This window comes from Chiloscyllium punctatum, chromosome 13 (assembly GCF_047496795.1).
Source record: "Chiloscyllium punctatum isolate Juve2018m chromosome 13, sChiPun1.3, whole genome shotgun sequence".
NCBI classification, from domain to species: domain Eukaryota; kingdom Metazoa; phylum Chordata; class Chondrichthyes; order Orectolobiformes; family Hemiscylliidae; genus Chiloscyllium; species Chiloscyllium punctatum.
Genome location: NC_092751.1, coordinates 91896115 through 91911797, shown reverse-complemented (window position 1 = coordinate 91911797; position 15683 = coordinate 91896115). Strand labels below are relative to the sequence as shown.

At 43.3% G+C, this 15683-nt stretch overlaps 1 protein-coding gene across 1 annotated transcript in view; it reads right to left on the bottom strand.

Moving 5' to 3' along the window:
• Positions 1 to 2984: 2984 nt before the first annotated feature.
• Positions 2985 to 15683, bottom strand: part of echs1 (enoyl CoA hydratase, short chain, 1, mitochondrial) — a 31216-nt gene continuing 18517 nt past the window's right edge. The window contains exons 3-8 of the mRNA XM_072583238.1: positions 14281 to 14408; positions 10200 to 10299; positions 6835 to 6939; positions 5344 to 5463; positions 3287 to 3354; positions 2985 to 3201 (exon numbers count right to left, since the gene is read on the bottom strand). Coding sequence (XP_072439339.1) covers positions 3136 to 3201; positions 3287 to 3354; positions 5344 to 5463; positions 6835 to 6939; positions 10200 to 10299; positions 14281 to 14408 — 587 coding nt within the window. The 3' untranslated portion in view covers positions 2985 to 3135. The remainder of the gene's footprint in view (positions 3202 to 3286; positions 3355 to 5343; positions 5464 to 6834; positions 6940 to 10199; positions 10300 to 14280; positions 14409 to 15683) is intronic.

Sequence of the window (15683 nt, the reverse complement as noted above, 5' to 3'; positions counted from 1 at the left end):
ACGTTTCCAACATAAACCCTTCGTCAGGGAAATGTGACTCTCCTGCTCCTCAGATGCTGCCTGACCTACTTTCTGACTCTCATCTCCAGCATCTGCAGTCCTACTTTAGGAAAGCACTCTTCTATCCTTATCTCAGATGGGTGATGATTGAAACCTTCCCCTCAGAGTAGACCAACAGGCCATTCAGTTGTATTGGAAAAGGCATCACCTTCTTAAGGGTGATTAGGGTTGGGTAAGAAATACTGCCCTCGGCATCAATGCCCATATCCCTGTGCCTGAATTTTAAAAATGAAATTGTGACATAATGCCATCATTGATGGCAACCGTTTAAACATTTATCCTTTTTATGGGACGTGGACATCATTAGCAAGGCCTTTGTGCTCAGCCCTCAGAATGAGTGGTGCGTTAAGCCTGTTCAGAGAGTCTCTAAGAGTCACTATATTGCTGTGGGACTGGAGTCACATGGAGGCCAGGCAAGGATAACAGACCTCCCTCCCTCCCTGAAGAGCACCAGGGAACCCTCAACTGTTTTTAATGACAATTAATGATGGCTTCAGATGAGTTTTAAATTCCTGGATTGCTGATTTAATTTAAAATCCACCAGCAGAGAGAAATACAAAGTTGAAGAAAATTGCAGGAAGGGGCTGTGAGAAGGATTTGAAGACGAGAATAGCACTTATTAATTGGGCACAATGGGAGATGGAGAGACAGTTTAGATTAATGAGGAGTCAGGTGATGAGGCAGCAGGATTATCAAACAGGGCAAGGTTAAGTATGAAAAGGTTTTGGCCAAGTTGGGGTTTATAAAAGATAGAGAATGACAGGTTGGTAAAGAAAGCCCAGGATTAGTGGAGAATGTGAGTGAACAAGCAGTGGATTATATTCTTTTTAACCAATTTATCTAATCAACCTGGACAAAGATGTTATAGCACAATTCTGCAGCAGGTGGAACTTAAACTGGGGTAGGGACACTACCCACTGCACCAGTAAAGGGCTTCAGCAGTGGATTAAGATGGAGGAGGAGATAGGGTTCAGGTGGCGCTACAAATGGTTAAATGCCAACTGAGTTTTATTACCATTTGTTTATCTAACAACAGATTTTCTTGCCTAGGTTCATTCAATACTGGATGCCCCTTCTCCCGCAAAGTCAAATGGAGGACTCCAACTCAATGGTGTATGACAATAAGACCTTAAGACATAGGCCAAATAGCCTTACTTCCACTCCTATCAAGTCCACTCCAGATGGGCATTTTAACTCCACTTACCCGCACTCTCCCTGTAGCCCTTAATTCCCTGAGAGATCAAGAATTTGTCAATCTCTGCCTTGAAGACATTTAAAGTCCCGGCCTCCACTGCGCTCCGTGGCAATGAATTCCACAGGCCCACCACTCTCTGGCTGAAGAAATGTCTCCTCATTTCCATTCTAAATTGACCCCCTCTAATTCTAAGGCTGTGCCCACAGGTCCTAGTCTCCCACCTAACGGAAACAAATTCCCAGATTCACCCTAAGCCATGCATTATCTTGTAAGTTTCTATTAGATCTCCCTTCAACCTTCTAAACTCTAGTGAATACAATCCCAGGATCCTCAGCCATTCATTGTACGTTAGGCCTACCATTCCAGGGATCATCCATGTGAATCTCCGCTGGACACGCTCCAGTGCCAAAATGTCCTTCCTGGAAGTGTCACTGCTTGACAACCTCAATGAAGTCATTATGTATACCCGTCGATAATAACATGATTACCTAAACAATGTGGCAGGGGTTTAGACACGGCTGGTGGATTGCTGACTAGTGTCTGAACTGCTGTGATTCAACCTGTTCACAGTCCATCTCCTCCACCAACACAAAATAAATCCCAGTACATCTTCCGAGAAATTGTCAATTTTTTCCACAATCCCTCAATTGTATCGGTTTTTCTCCTTGCCAATTGTGCTTCCTGGTCCTGAACAAATGTTTCACAGGACCTTCAACACTGTCAGCAGACTTGACCAAGTGGTCATTTTCACAGGCACTGAGAAGACAGGTTGGAGCAGAACCCCATACAGAGTTAACATTAAACTAAGTGAGGGACCATCACTCCTTCATGAGCAACATTGTGTATCTGTATTGAGCAAGTTTTCGACAAGGATAATAAGGTTTCTTCGTCTTTTAACCTGCAAATAGCTGGACGGAAAAATACACGCTTGAACACAGTAATCTTAAATAAGGATACATTTTCGCTTTGCTTCTCTTTAAACAAAGAAAAATGGAAAATTCTGGCTAAGTGTGGGGAAAACAAATTCATAAAATGTTCGTGATAGGAAGTGGCTGCAAAACTTTGTGCACATTCTCAACAACTATTGGAATTAACAACCAAGGGAATAAGAATGGTAATGTTGAAGCAAACTCCAAGAGTTCTCTCTCAAGTTCACAATTCCTTCATGACCCTACATTCTGAAACTCTCTCCACCGGCGATATCTCTTCCCAGATTCTAATGCCTTCTCAAAACCTAATTTTTGATCCATCTCGAGTCAGCTCCTTTAAAAACATAAAGTGGCACATTCAAGCTTCCGGAGAGTCTCAAAGGGCAAATTGCCTTTACTTTAATATTTTATTACTTGTTACTCAAGTATTTAAAAACGCATCCCTTTACAAAGAACCCACTCATTAAGTAACTGCTCGCCCTTTGTATAATCTCGCAGGTGCACTTCAATGCAATGCAAGTTGATCCAGAGTTGACCTGAGGCTGTGAGCTGCAGTCTGCTGCTGTAACAAATGTCATTCCACAAACCCTACACATTGATACATCTACTTTCTCAGTGACAAAACATTTAAAATGAGCTAAAGTAAAATTACTTGACAAAAGAAAAAAACAGCTAAAATGATTTGTGGAAAGTGGAAGTCGTAACAGAATGGCTGTTGATTTAAAGATATCACTAATGATTAAAAACATTGTTCATATTTCTCTCTCAGTTACCCTGACAAAAATAAAGGAAAATACTGAGGCATTAAAATAAAATATTTATTTGGAATCAGAATCTGTTATTGTAATATTGTGCGTCATTTTGAAAACTTCAAATCTTGCTGTATCAACTTCCAGCTTTCTAAGTGATATTAGTAATTCGGTTCGCATTGCAATTCAGAACTTAACACAATCACTGGTCAGTGAAATTAGCCTTCCGTTTTTCAACAAATGCGCTCATGCCTTCTTTCCGATCATTCTGAAACAAAGAGTTGACATGGCGAAAGTGAGAAGTCTTGGTAAATGAGGGTGCAATTTATTTTAATTGAATGTAGGATACTTACTGTGCAAAATGTCGAGTGGAACAAGCGCTTCTCCAATCGGTTTCCTTCTGCCAATGTCAATTCAAAAGCTGAAATAAAGTACCGAACTGTTAAGCAGCTACAGTGCATCAAAGTCACTAAACATTGGGTAGGAGCAAATTACTGCAGATGCTGGAATCTGAACTGAAAACAAATAACGCTGGAAATCATAGCAAATCAGCCACGATCCATGGAGAGAAAGAGAGCAAGCGGACGTGTTGAATCTCGCTGATGAAGCTCTGATGAAGAGTCATCCAGACTCGAAACGTTAGCTTGCTCTCTCTCCTTGGATGCTGCCTGACCCACTGTGATCTCCAGCACTTTTTGTTTTCATGAAACACTGGGTTATTTTAAGAGCTGTTATTCTTGCAAGTGGCAGTTTTAATTTGCTAACGACAAAGAAACTAAACAGATTCGGTCTCCAAGCTACGTAGTTATGGAAACGTTGTAAATACAACTCTAGGATTGGACTCATCTGCAATGTGAAGACCCACAGAATCCATGACTAGTGACACAGGAACTTTCTAGGTGGATTCCTAATGAGTGATTGCTGATGATGGCAACATATGTGTTCTTAAACATCTACAAAAAAAATCCCTGAGAAATTATACACAGAGAAGGTTGTTAAGGAAAGCACTGGAATGGTAATAGACCCAATACAACAACAAACTCAATTTTACATTAAAATCATTAAACGCCATCATCTTCTGTAGGGTTTATTATGGGGTGGTTTTATTCACAGTCTCTATTTTAATCTTAGTTTTCCTTCAGAACATCCAACGCAAAATGAATTGGTTGTGACAACGGACTGAATGAAATAACAAGTCCAGAGCTAAAGCTCCACATCAAAATAGCGTGTTGTCTTTTATTACAGGAGCAAAGAAATCTTGCTTCAGTTGTACAGAATGCTGGTGAGACCACACCTGGAGTATTCTGTACAGTTCTTGCCTCAGAAAGTATATATTTGCCAGAGAGGAAATTCAGCTGAGGTCCACCAGATTGATTCCTGAGATGGTGAGCAGTCCTATGTGGAGAGATGGAGACGACTGGGCCTGTATTCTTTGGAGTTTAGAAGTACGAGAGGCAATCTCACTTAAACATTAAAAAATCCTTAAAGAGACAGACAGCAGATGCGGAAAGGATGCTCCTCTGGCTGTAGAGTCTAGAAACATGGGACGCTGTCTCAGAGTAAAAGACATGCCATTTAGGATCTAGATGAGGAGGTTGCTCTTCACTCAAGAGGCTGGCGAATCTTCTCCAACACAGAAGCTCAGTCATTGAGTAAGTTCAGGATAGAGTTCGATAGATTTTTAGTTCCTAATGACACCAAGGGACATGAGGAAGGCGCAGGAATGTCATGTTGATACAGACAATTTGGCCACAATCTAGCATGGCAAAGCACATCAACAGCTGAACGGAACTTTTGTTTCTATGTTCTATGCACTGGGCAAACTACAGGTCTCCAAGCACTAGGGAAGAGAGTGAGTGAAGTAAGTCTATCTCCAACCTTACCTCACAGGCAACCCAATCCACCCACTAAGCTGAAAATGCTCACTAGCTCAACAGTAAGTGAGGTTTTGATGTGCAGTATATTGGAGGGGCAGAGAAATGCATCCAAAAAGTCAACATTATTTTGAAACAAAGGGAATAAGTTGAACTAAAGATCATTTCGTTCTTTTGAAAGTAAGCATAGAGTCAAAAATTAGGATTTTGAAATAATCTGAAAGGAAAGCCAGAGAGTACCCACAAAAGACGCAGTGTAACTCTTCTCAAATCTGGAACTAGACTATCAATCATTCCCTGAAATAAATAAATAAATAAATAATAAAGGCACTGCGCCTTTCTAAAACACAGGCAATAAATCTCAATACTAAACAAACCCTGCAAATTATACAGAAACATTAATTCATTAAGCAGGAAGTAATGAATCTATATTATGAATTGACTGACGTCTGGTAAAGGAAGTCTCAAACCTCATTATTAAACAGGGTTTAATAGTGCTTGGAACAAGACTGAGGGTAAAGAATGAATCTGTTTACCACCATTGACTGCTTCCTTCGCCATTGCTGTAATAAGCTTTGAGTTGCTTGCTATTTTCTCTCCACATTTGATGGCTTCTTCCACCACGTCAGCGACTGGATATACTTTACTAACGAGTCCTTTTGGAAACAGAAATCATCAGTCCTGTGTTAGTATCCAGGTAAATCTGTTGGAATTTAGCTTTGGGAACTGAAGAATGCATCTATCAACTCAAAAGCTGCACATTGTGGGTCACAAAATGACAGAACCCAACTGAATCCATTATTTCCTCTGGGCAAATCACAAGTACTTGTAACTCGCATTAATTTCACTCCTTGCAGTGTGGACTATTTGTTGCAAAATCCCAAACTTCACTGCATTTGGAGAATACCACTGCTAAGCTCCAATGTGCTTTCAGCATAAATACTGAAATCAATCTGATTCGAATGATTGTCACATGACTACTAAGTCACACATCACATGTACTTATTACAAATACAGTGAAACATCAATCAAATCGATTTCAAGGTTTATGAAGAAAACATTCCGACAGCTTGAAAGAAAATAGGGATACTGCAAGGTCTCATTTTCTCTGTATGTTCAAAATCTTGACTGTAAAGCAGAACTGCAGTCATATCTTTAATCAAAACTATTCCTGAATTTGGACACGATTAACTTGATCCTTCTTAGTGGGTGATAGCTCTCCATTTCTGGATGCTCACTTCTATGTAAGAAAGAACATGCACTGAGAGCTTTTCCCAGTTCCCTCAACATCCTAAAGCTTTCACAAGCTATGGTGACTCTTCCAAAATGCAGTCCCTTCCAAAATGCAGACAAAACTGCGCACAGCAAGTCCCACAGTCACTAACGGGAACAGGGGAGAATCAGATTCCACTAGCGTCAGCTGGGAATGAACGTGGGCCAGGGCGACTCTCCCTGGAGCGTCAGAGGCTGAAGGGTGACCTTACGGAGGTTTACAAAATTATGGATATGATGAATAGTCAAGGTCTTTTCCCCAGGGTAGGCGAGTCCAAAGGTTTAAGGTGAGAGGAGAAAGAGGGGCCTAAGGGGCAACCTTTTCACACAGAGGGTGATACGTATCTGGAATGAGCTGCCAGAGGAAGTGATGGAGGCTGGTACAATTATAACATTTAAAAGGCATCTGGATGGGTATATGAATAGGAAGGGTGTAGAGAGATATGCGCCAAGTACTGGCAAATGGGATTAGTTTAGTTTATGATGTTTGGTCGGCATGGACGAGTTGGACCACATGGTCGGTTTCCATGCTGTGTATCTCTATGACTCGATGACACTGAGATGGTTTACATCACCCAAATACACAGACAAGGCCTCACTTTATAAAATTCCCCTCAGTACTGAAGGCGATGACTTGGATCGTGGATCTGAGTCAGAGTGGGACACACTGATGAATGGGGAGTTGACATTTAATTGCTTCCCCAAATGCCCTGATGTGGACGGAGAGGAGAACAACATTTCAATGATCCAACAACCTGCTGCTTTTGCTTCCTGTGCAGAAATCCTGTCTCCAGTGAGGACCATTTCCATCGCGAGTGACTTCCCAACTGCTTTAGTTAACCGCTGTGTTCCACCAGCACCTGCCAGAGAGAAAAGACACTGCAGTTTTCCCAACATCTGCCCAGTTACACTGTAACACAGCACCTTTAGCAAAGCGAAAGATCCCAGGGAAGCTCACAAACCTTGTAAATCAAAGATCAACGCTGCGTGACATGAGGGGATCGTGGGTCACATGACCAAACAGCTGGGTTTCAAGGTAAGGAGGAAGGAGATGGAGAACCGAGGGGGGGGACGGGGACGGGGACTTTCAATTGGGACCCTGGAGGCTGAAGCAGCAATAAAGAGGAAGGATTCGCGAAAGGCTGAGATTCCAGGAATAGAAAAATCGACGCTTGAAACGTGGATTTTCCTGCTCCTCGGATGCTGCCTGACCTGCTGTGCTTTTCCAGCACCACTCTAACCTAGACTCTGATCTCCAGCATCTGCAGTCCTCACGTTCGCCTAGGATTCCAAAAATGCCAACACCTCAGATAGTTGTGGGGCTCGGAAAGATAACAGAGGGAAGAAAGGATGAGGCGATGGCAGGATTTAAAACAAATGAGCATGTTAAAAGTGAGACCTGCCCTCGGTGGAAGCCAAATGCAGGCCAGCTACTAGAATAAGCAATGTAACTGCGTGGCCTTTTTCTGAACATCCGTCCCCATTCAACAATACATTTTGAAATTGGGCCATTTACAATAGTATTGCTTCCAAACCCCAAATGGTATTTGAGTTAAACCTCACGGTGTATTAAAATACCAGGTTATAGCCAAGATAGACAGCAGCTGATCTCATTCTGCTGAAGTGGGTGTAACTTCACCTTACGCTCTGCATAAAATTGCAAAGATGAAAGTTTTCCTTGGAACACTGAAGGTTGAGGGGTGACAGGATTGTGGGGTACAAAATTGTGAGGGGTAGACAGAGAGGAGACAGGAGGAGCCTGTCTTCCCTTGGCAGACAGTTCAAAAACCAAGGGTCATAGATTCAAGCTGAGAGGCAGAAGGATCAGATGGTGAATGTCTGGAATTCACTGCCGATGTTGGTGGTGGAGTCACAGACCCGAAACTCTGAACAGAGCCTGTAACTTAACCTTAAGTGCTGAAACTTGCAGCACCATGAGCCAGATACAGGAAGACGAGATTAGAAAGGGCATCTGGATGCCTTTGGATTGACATGGGTAAGATGGCTCCCTTCTGTATCATTTCTATAGTTCTATGGAGAACAGCCAAGGAAAACTTGGGAATAATTTTGAGACAGTAGGAGATGGTGAACGAGGCATTTAATTAATTGATTTAGTGATACTTATTTTGATCAGTTCAACACCATTGTAACAGTGATAAATTAAGCGGTCCTGAAGTCTTAGTTGGAGTTTTGCTTAACGGAAGCTTGGATTGGAAACTGCTGCTCCATCTTCCCAGCGCAATCCTTTTGAGATGGACTTTTCCCTTAGGAGCTGAAATTGCAACATTATATCTCGTGTGTGTATACAGCTAAGGCTCCACTGCAAGGAATATGACCTTTTTGTCCCTTGGTAATACAGAAGTTAAATATTGCTGCTAAAGAGAGACATGTCATCAAAATGTTTTGTTTTACAATCATTAGAGGACTGTTATCCCCCAAGCTTTTGTTTAAATTCAAACCAGGCAAAGATGTTGTGAAACTTAAAAGGGTTCAGAAAAGATTTACAAGGATGTTGCCAGGGTTGGAGGATTTGAGCTACAGGGAGAGGCTGAACAGGCTGGGGCTGTTTTCCCTGGAGCGTCGGAGGCTGAGGGTGACCTTATAGAGGTTTACAAAATTATGAGGGGTATGGATAGGATAAATTAAAAAAGTATTTTCCCTGGGGTGGGGGAATCCAGAACTAGAGGGCATAGGTTTAGGGTGAGAGGGGAAAGATATAAAAGGGACCTGAAGGGCAACATCTTCCAGGCAGAGGGTGGCACGTGTATAGAATGAGCTGCCAGAGGAAGTGGAGGAGGCTGGTACAATCGCAACATATAAGAGGCATTTGGATGGGTATATGAATAGGAATAGGAAGGGTTTGGAGGGATACGGGCCGGGTGCTGGCAGGTGGGACTAGATTGTGTTGGGATGTCTGGTTGGCATGGACGGGTTGGACCGAAGGGCCTGTTTCCATACTGAATATCTCTATGACTCTGTGACCCGATGACTGATTGATCTCTTCCCTGGTGAATTCTCAATGGCAATGTCTCCACCAGAGTGCATTTGCCAAACAACCAGCATCCCTCTTCTCATGCAGCATAAACTGCTGCTCCTTTTGACATTTGATATTCTTGCGACTTCGTCCTGAGACATTCGAGATGATAAGTGTGCCTCTTTTCTCAGCAACAATATTTGCTTTCTAAAATGTTTTGGAAAACATAGTTGGCGGATGGAGAATGTCATGTGTGGAACAGATGACACAATAGGAAAGTGATAGGAGCGAAGGATGGATTTCACATCACGCAATTAAGAAAGTTATATTTTCCGCTAATCTGTGTCCGAAAACCTGCAGAGGTGCACTCTCCGAAAGCGATTCAATTGGAACTTTCAAAAGAGAAGTCGATAAATACCTGACATGGAAACATTTATACAACTGTAGTCAGACTGTAGGGAAAGGGCAGGCATGTAGGACTAACTGGATTAGATTTGGAATATTAGTTGTGAATGACATAGCAAAGAAGCTAATACTCTCAGTACTTACTTCTCATCTAGTTACTCAGATTTCAGAACATGATTACATCCACCCAGCAGCAGATAGCAACAGGAAATATCTGGCTGCAACAGTAAAATGTTCATTTGCGAAAGTTATATAAACATGCAAACCAATCACTTCCATAAGCTTTACTGCAAATGCTTGGTAATTGTTTAAGTCAACTAATTTAGTTACAAAGAACCAACTGCAGATGCTGGAAATCAGAAACAAAAAAACCCAGAAATAACTGGAAAAGCTCAGCAGGTCTGGCAGTGTGGAGAGAAATCAGCTTGAACAGTTCAGGCTGAAAGACCCTCCGACAGAAGGTTAATTGCACAAATGTTGATCCAAAATTCCACTGATGGGCAGATTTGTAGTACCCAGTGGTTAACAATCCATGTCCCCTGATACATAGCGTGTGACTGCTGCCAGGCTTATTATGAAATTATCTTAACAAAACCCTGCCTATAAAACTGAACAGACAAACCTTCAAGCTGACAGGCAGCAACAAGCAGACAATGTCAAACTACAGTACAATTTCAGAATTGCCCACTGACAGTAAAACCTTACCATTTACCTACTAATAATACTGTGCAGAACATTTACCAGGAATGGTTCCCAACAGGATCTCTGGTTGCCCAAACTGTGCCTTTTCTCCTGCGTATATGATATCGCACATCATGGCCAACTCACAGCCTCCTCCGAGCTACACAACAAAAGGTTCAAACGTTACATTCTCAATGTTGCTCCAGTACTTTAAGTGCACATTTTAATTTGATGCCATTTAGTTTCGGAACCATCTATTAGACACAACCTGAAGCTTTATTCAAAATCGAAGTTTAGTTACAAATGGGATGAAAATGTGTGATTTAAATCAGTATCATTTTCAGGGTTTCAAACTAGAGGCATCTGGATGTTGGTGACTTTGGAGAAGAGTGTAAAACACAAAAAAAACATACAAAAATCAACGAGTCCTTGCAGAACCATGATCTTAACCAGAACTTAAAAGAAGTTCTGGGATTTACATATTAATGAACTGAAACCTGCAACCCATTCTAAGGGATGAAAGACTTAACAACAATTTAGGTTTGTTCAATATACCATTTCAGTTGCATGACACTGTGATCTTTTGCTATAAATTCTGTGTCTTATGATCCTGCTCCACAACCACCTGATGAAGGAGCAGTGCTCCGAAAGCTAGTGCTTCCAAATAAAGGTGTTGGACTATAACCTAGTGTTGCATGATTTTTTAACTTTGTCCACTGCAGTCCATCACCGGCACCTCTTCATCATAATCCACTTCATGTCAGAGAATAAGCAAACCCCTGGAATGTTAATGGAAGATTGTTCATAATGTGGGGTTTACAACAGGGAGAATAAACATTGAAAACTGTTAGTTTGCCTTTTGTTTAGAATAAGTAAAAATTGACGTTAGCTTAGAAAATCCAGAGACAGAAAGCTTTTAGGGCAGTTTGGGTGAACACCTAACTGGGGTCAGAAATAAATACACATTTTCTCTCCGAGAACAAAGAATAGAAAAGTTCAGTGAATGCTCAGTTACGTTTGTGTGAACACTGATCACAGAATCCCACCAGTGGGGTAAGAGGCCATTGAGTCTGCACCCACCTTCTGAAGAGCATCCCATCAAGAACCAGTCCTCTATCCTATCCCCATAAGACCACGGTTATAATGACCAATCCACCTAGCCTGCACATCCGTGGATCATAAGACCATAAGACATAGATGCAGAAGTTAGGCCATTCAGCCCATCAAGTCTGCTCCGCCTTTCAATCATGGCTCAACCCCAATTTCCCGCTTTCTCCCTTGATCCCCTTGACAATCAAGAACCTACCTATCTCCGTCTTACATGTACTCAATGACCTGGCCTCCACCACCTTCCATAGACTCCCCACTCACTGGCTGAAGACATTCTTTATCTCTGTTCTAAAAGGTCTTCCCTTTACCCTAAGGCTGTACCCTTGGGTCCGAGTCTCTCCCACCAAAGGAAACATCTTCCCAACATCCACTCTGTCCAGGCCATTCCGCAATTTGTAAGTTTCAATTAGACGGCTCCCCCATCCTTCGAAACTCCGAGTACAGACCCAGAGTCCTCAAACATTTCTTATATGTTAAGCTTTTCGTTTCTGAGACCATTCTCGTGAACCTCCTCTGAACACACTCCAGGGTCAGTACATCCTTCCCGAGATATTGGGCCCAAAACTGTGCACAATACTCCAAACGATCGTGTGAGGAAACCGGTGCAGGACACAGGGAGAATATGAAAACGCCACACAAGGCTGGACTCGAACCTGAGTCCCTGGTGCTGTGAGGCCAAATACCTGGTGAAACGTCTACAACAGGAGCGTTCACCTAAACATTGGAAGATTGTTAAAAGATTGAGAAAGTCTAAGATTTCAGTTTTGTGAATACTCATTCACAGGGAGGAAGTTAAGTCAGACTTAAAGATTTGATACAGAAAGGTGGTTACTTCAGATCTGAAACACAGTAAAGCGTTGGTGTTGGATAATAGATTAAAACACACAGCAAAGGGAAGTTTAAGACCTTTCAAACTATGCTTTCTACAGAGGGACCTCGATTATCCAAACGTCATAGGCAGGGAGTATTTTATTCAAATAATTGAATGTTCGAACAACACAATGTTTGCCAAAAATCAGTATCTTGCGATCTTGTTCAGATAATTTGAAATTTGGATAACCGACGTTTGGATAATCGAGGTTCCTCTGTATTTAGAAAGCTTGGTTTGTTTTAATATCTTAATCTTTTGCAGAATAAATCGGCTGTGAGTAACCATCTTGTACAATTTCTCTTGGGAAGAATGGAAAGAGACATCAGTCAGAAAGTTCTCAGTCATTTGTAGCACAAGGAAAGCATACAGAATGCAGAGCTGCTCTTCAGAACAATCCAGCAATCTGCAAGTGTCGTAACCACAGAACTAGTGAGGTACACTCTCTCATGGTTCTGATGGGTTTAGACAGACTGTTCAACTACGGAAGCTAGGGCAGCCTCTGAATTCGGTTTTCAAGTCTTCAACCAATTCACTTTGGAAAGAGAACCTTTGGGCGAGAAATAGCCCTGCAACATTCTGACAGACTGCTCTTATAAGTACCTCCTATCCATCTCAACTATTTATCATTGCATATGCCTTTTTTAAAGCTGAAAAACCTGATCACTTTTAATTCTGTCACCACAAGTTTTACATTCAATGAACTTTATCTTGTTTAAGACTGCAGCTTTGCTTTTTTTCACACTGGAACAGTTGAAAACTAAAAGAAAGCTGAACAAGTTATAGATTTTTGCAGGTCATGGATCACTCTCGGGGATATGGCTGGTACAGTTACGACACTGTCTGTGTTTGGGGAAACACACAAAATTTAAAAAATTATTATTTTATTCTTCAATCTGTGGTTAAAAAAATTATGTTGTGATTATGAATGTTGCCAAATTGTAGGATGAGCATCAAAAGTATTTTATACTATAATAGAGAAATTCATTAAGTTGGAAAAGACCATGGAATGGACCCATGTGACACCAGTGAACTAAACTTGATCTGAAATTCCACCTTCTGCTATTATAGCAGATTCATTCAACCAGTGAGAAAACAGGGAGAGGAGATTCAAATGAATACATCAAACATTAGTCAGATGAAATCCCAAAGGTGAATTCCGGAGCTGATGGACTGAGTTATAACAGAGAGCACAGATCTACAAATGAAGCAGTGAAGTAGCACTGACTGCAAATATGTTATTACCCTGACAGCTAAGACTGACCATTTACACTTGTCTGATATGTTGATCACAGGTCAGACTCCATAGTGGAGTGCTGATGCAATACTTATCCTGGATGTTTACAACTGTACATGTCAGTGGGCAGGGTAGCAAAGGGTTGAAGCTCGTATAGAAAGACAGAGTTGCTAAAACTAACTGACTGAACATTCTACAGTCACGTACACAATGGCGACTGCTCAGACCAATCAAGGAGAAGGGAAGCAGTTCTGGTACCTGATTGGAAGGATTGGCGCTTCAAAACGTGACGTGGATGTTTTTGATTAGATGGAAGCCGCTAAGAGATCAGGGATAAAACCCAGCAACATCTCAGCCCTCTAGCGTAACTCCCAGAGAAACAGCACAGGAGGTGAGGTGTGGGGGAGGTGTGACGTGAGGTGAGGGGGTGGGGTGACGGGCCGGGAGGTGAGCGGCATGAGGTGAGGGGCGAGAGGCAAGAGGTGAGGGGCAAGAGTTGAGGGGCGGGACGTGAGGGGTGCAGGGCGAGAGGTGAGAGGTGAGGGGCGAGAGGTGAGGGGCGAGAGGCGAGAGGTGAAATCAACCAAGTAGCAATCCAAGAAATAATCCTATAACTGGTGCAAAGAAATACAGATACAAGCTTTCCCAATCTGAGATGGTTTGTTTCCCACAACCGTCTAGTCACCTCATCCAACTAAAAATGACAAATGTGACCAGGGTAAACTATCCCCACAGAGGCTGGTCTGAAGAAACTTTCCCCTTTAATCTTTAATATCTGTTACGATGTGGATCGAGATTTGAGTCTGGGTAGGGAATGAGATAAGCTGGCCTCACAGTCACATTTCGATGTGCTCAAACAGATTCCAAAACAGACACACACTCCACAAGCTCCAAGTGTTAACTGCAGACCCTCAGCTAGTACCTACAGCGTAGCCATTCACTGCAGCAATCACTGGCTTTTTTATACTCGCCACACGGTTCCAATGGGAAAGGAAATTCCCAGCGTAACACTCCTGGAAAGTTTTCTTCTCCATTTCCTTGATATCAGCACCAGCTGGAGAAGAAACAGGTGTTAAAATACAGATGCAAAATACAATAAATCCTTGCATTTATGTAGCATCTCTAACTGTGGGGCAACAAAAGACACAGGAGATCAAACAGCTGGCTAGTCAGGTTTCATTCAGCATTGACAGAGAGAGAGAGAGAGAGAGAGAGAGAGAGAGAGTGCATGAGCAAGAGAGTGTGTGCGGGTGGGAAAGAAAACGTGTATGTGAATGAGCATGCGCCGGAATGAGACAGCGTGCGCCAGACTGAGAGAGAGCACACGCTGCAGCGAAAGAGAGCACGCGCAGGAGTGAGAGAGAGCACATGCCGCAGTGAGAGAGCACGCACAAGTGTGAGAGAGCGTGCACAAGTGAGAGAGAAAGTGCGTGCCAGAGTGAGAGAGAGAGCGCACGCTAGAGTGACAAGAGAGAGCGCGCCGCAGTGACAAGAGAGAGAACGCGCCAGAGTGACAAGAGAGAGAACGCGCCGCAGTGACAGAGACAAACGCCACAGTGAGAGAGAGAGAACACGTCGCGGTGAGAGAGAAGGCGCCACAGTGAGAGAGAGAGAGAGAGACAACGCGCCACAGCGAGAGAGAGAGACAACGCGCCACAGCGAGAGAGAGAGACAACGCGCCACAGCGAGAGAGAGAGACAACGCGCCACAGCGAGAGAGAGAGACAACGCGCCACAGCGAGAGAGACAACGCGCCACAGCGAGAGAGAGAGAGACAACGCGCCACAGCGAGAGAGAGAGACAACGCGCCACAGCGAGAGAGAGAGACAACGCGCCACAGCGAGAGAGAGAGACAACGCGCCACAGCGAGAGAGAGAGACAACGCGCCACAGCGAGAGAGAGAGACAACGCGCCACAGCGAGAGAGAGAGACAACGCGCCACAGCGAGAGAGAGAGACAACGCGCCACAGCGAGAGAGAGAGACAACGCGCCACAGCGAGAGAGAGAGAGAGAGAGACAACGCGCCACAGTGAGAGAGAGAGACAACGCGCCACAGTGAGAGAGAGAGACAACGCGCCACAGTGGGAGAGAGACAACGTGCCAGAGTGAGAGAGAGAGACAACGCGCCACAGTGAGAGAGAGACACAACGCGCCACAGTGGGAGAGAGACAACGCGCCACAGTGAGAGAGAGAGACAACGCGCCGCAGTGAGAGAGAGAGACAACGCGCCACAGTGGGAGAGAGAGAGAGAGAGACAACGCGCCACAGTGAGAGAGAGAGACAACGCGCCGCAGTGAGAGAGAGAGACAACGCGCCACAGTGGGAGAGAG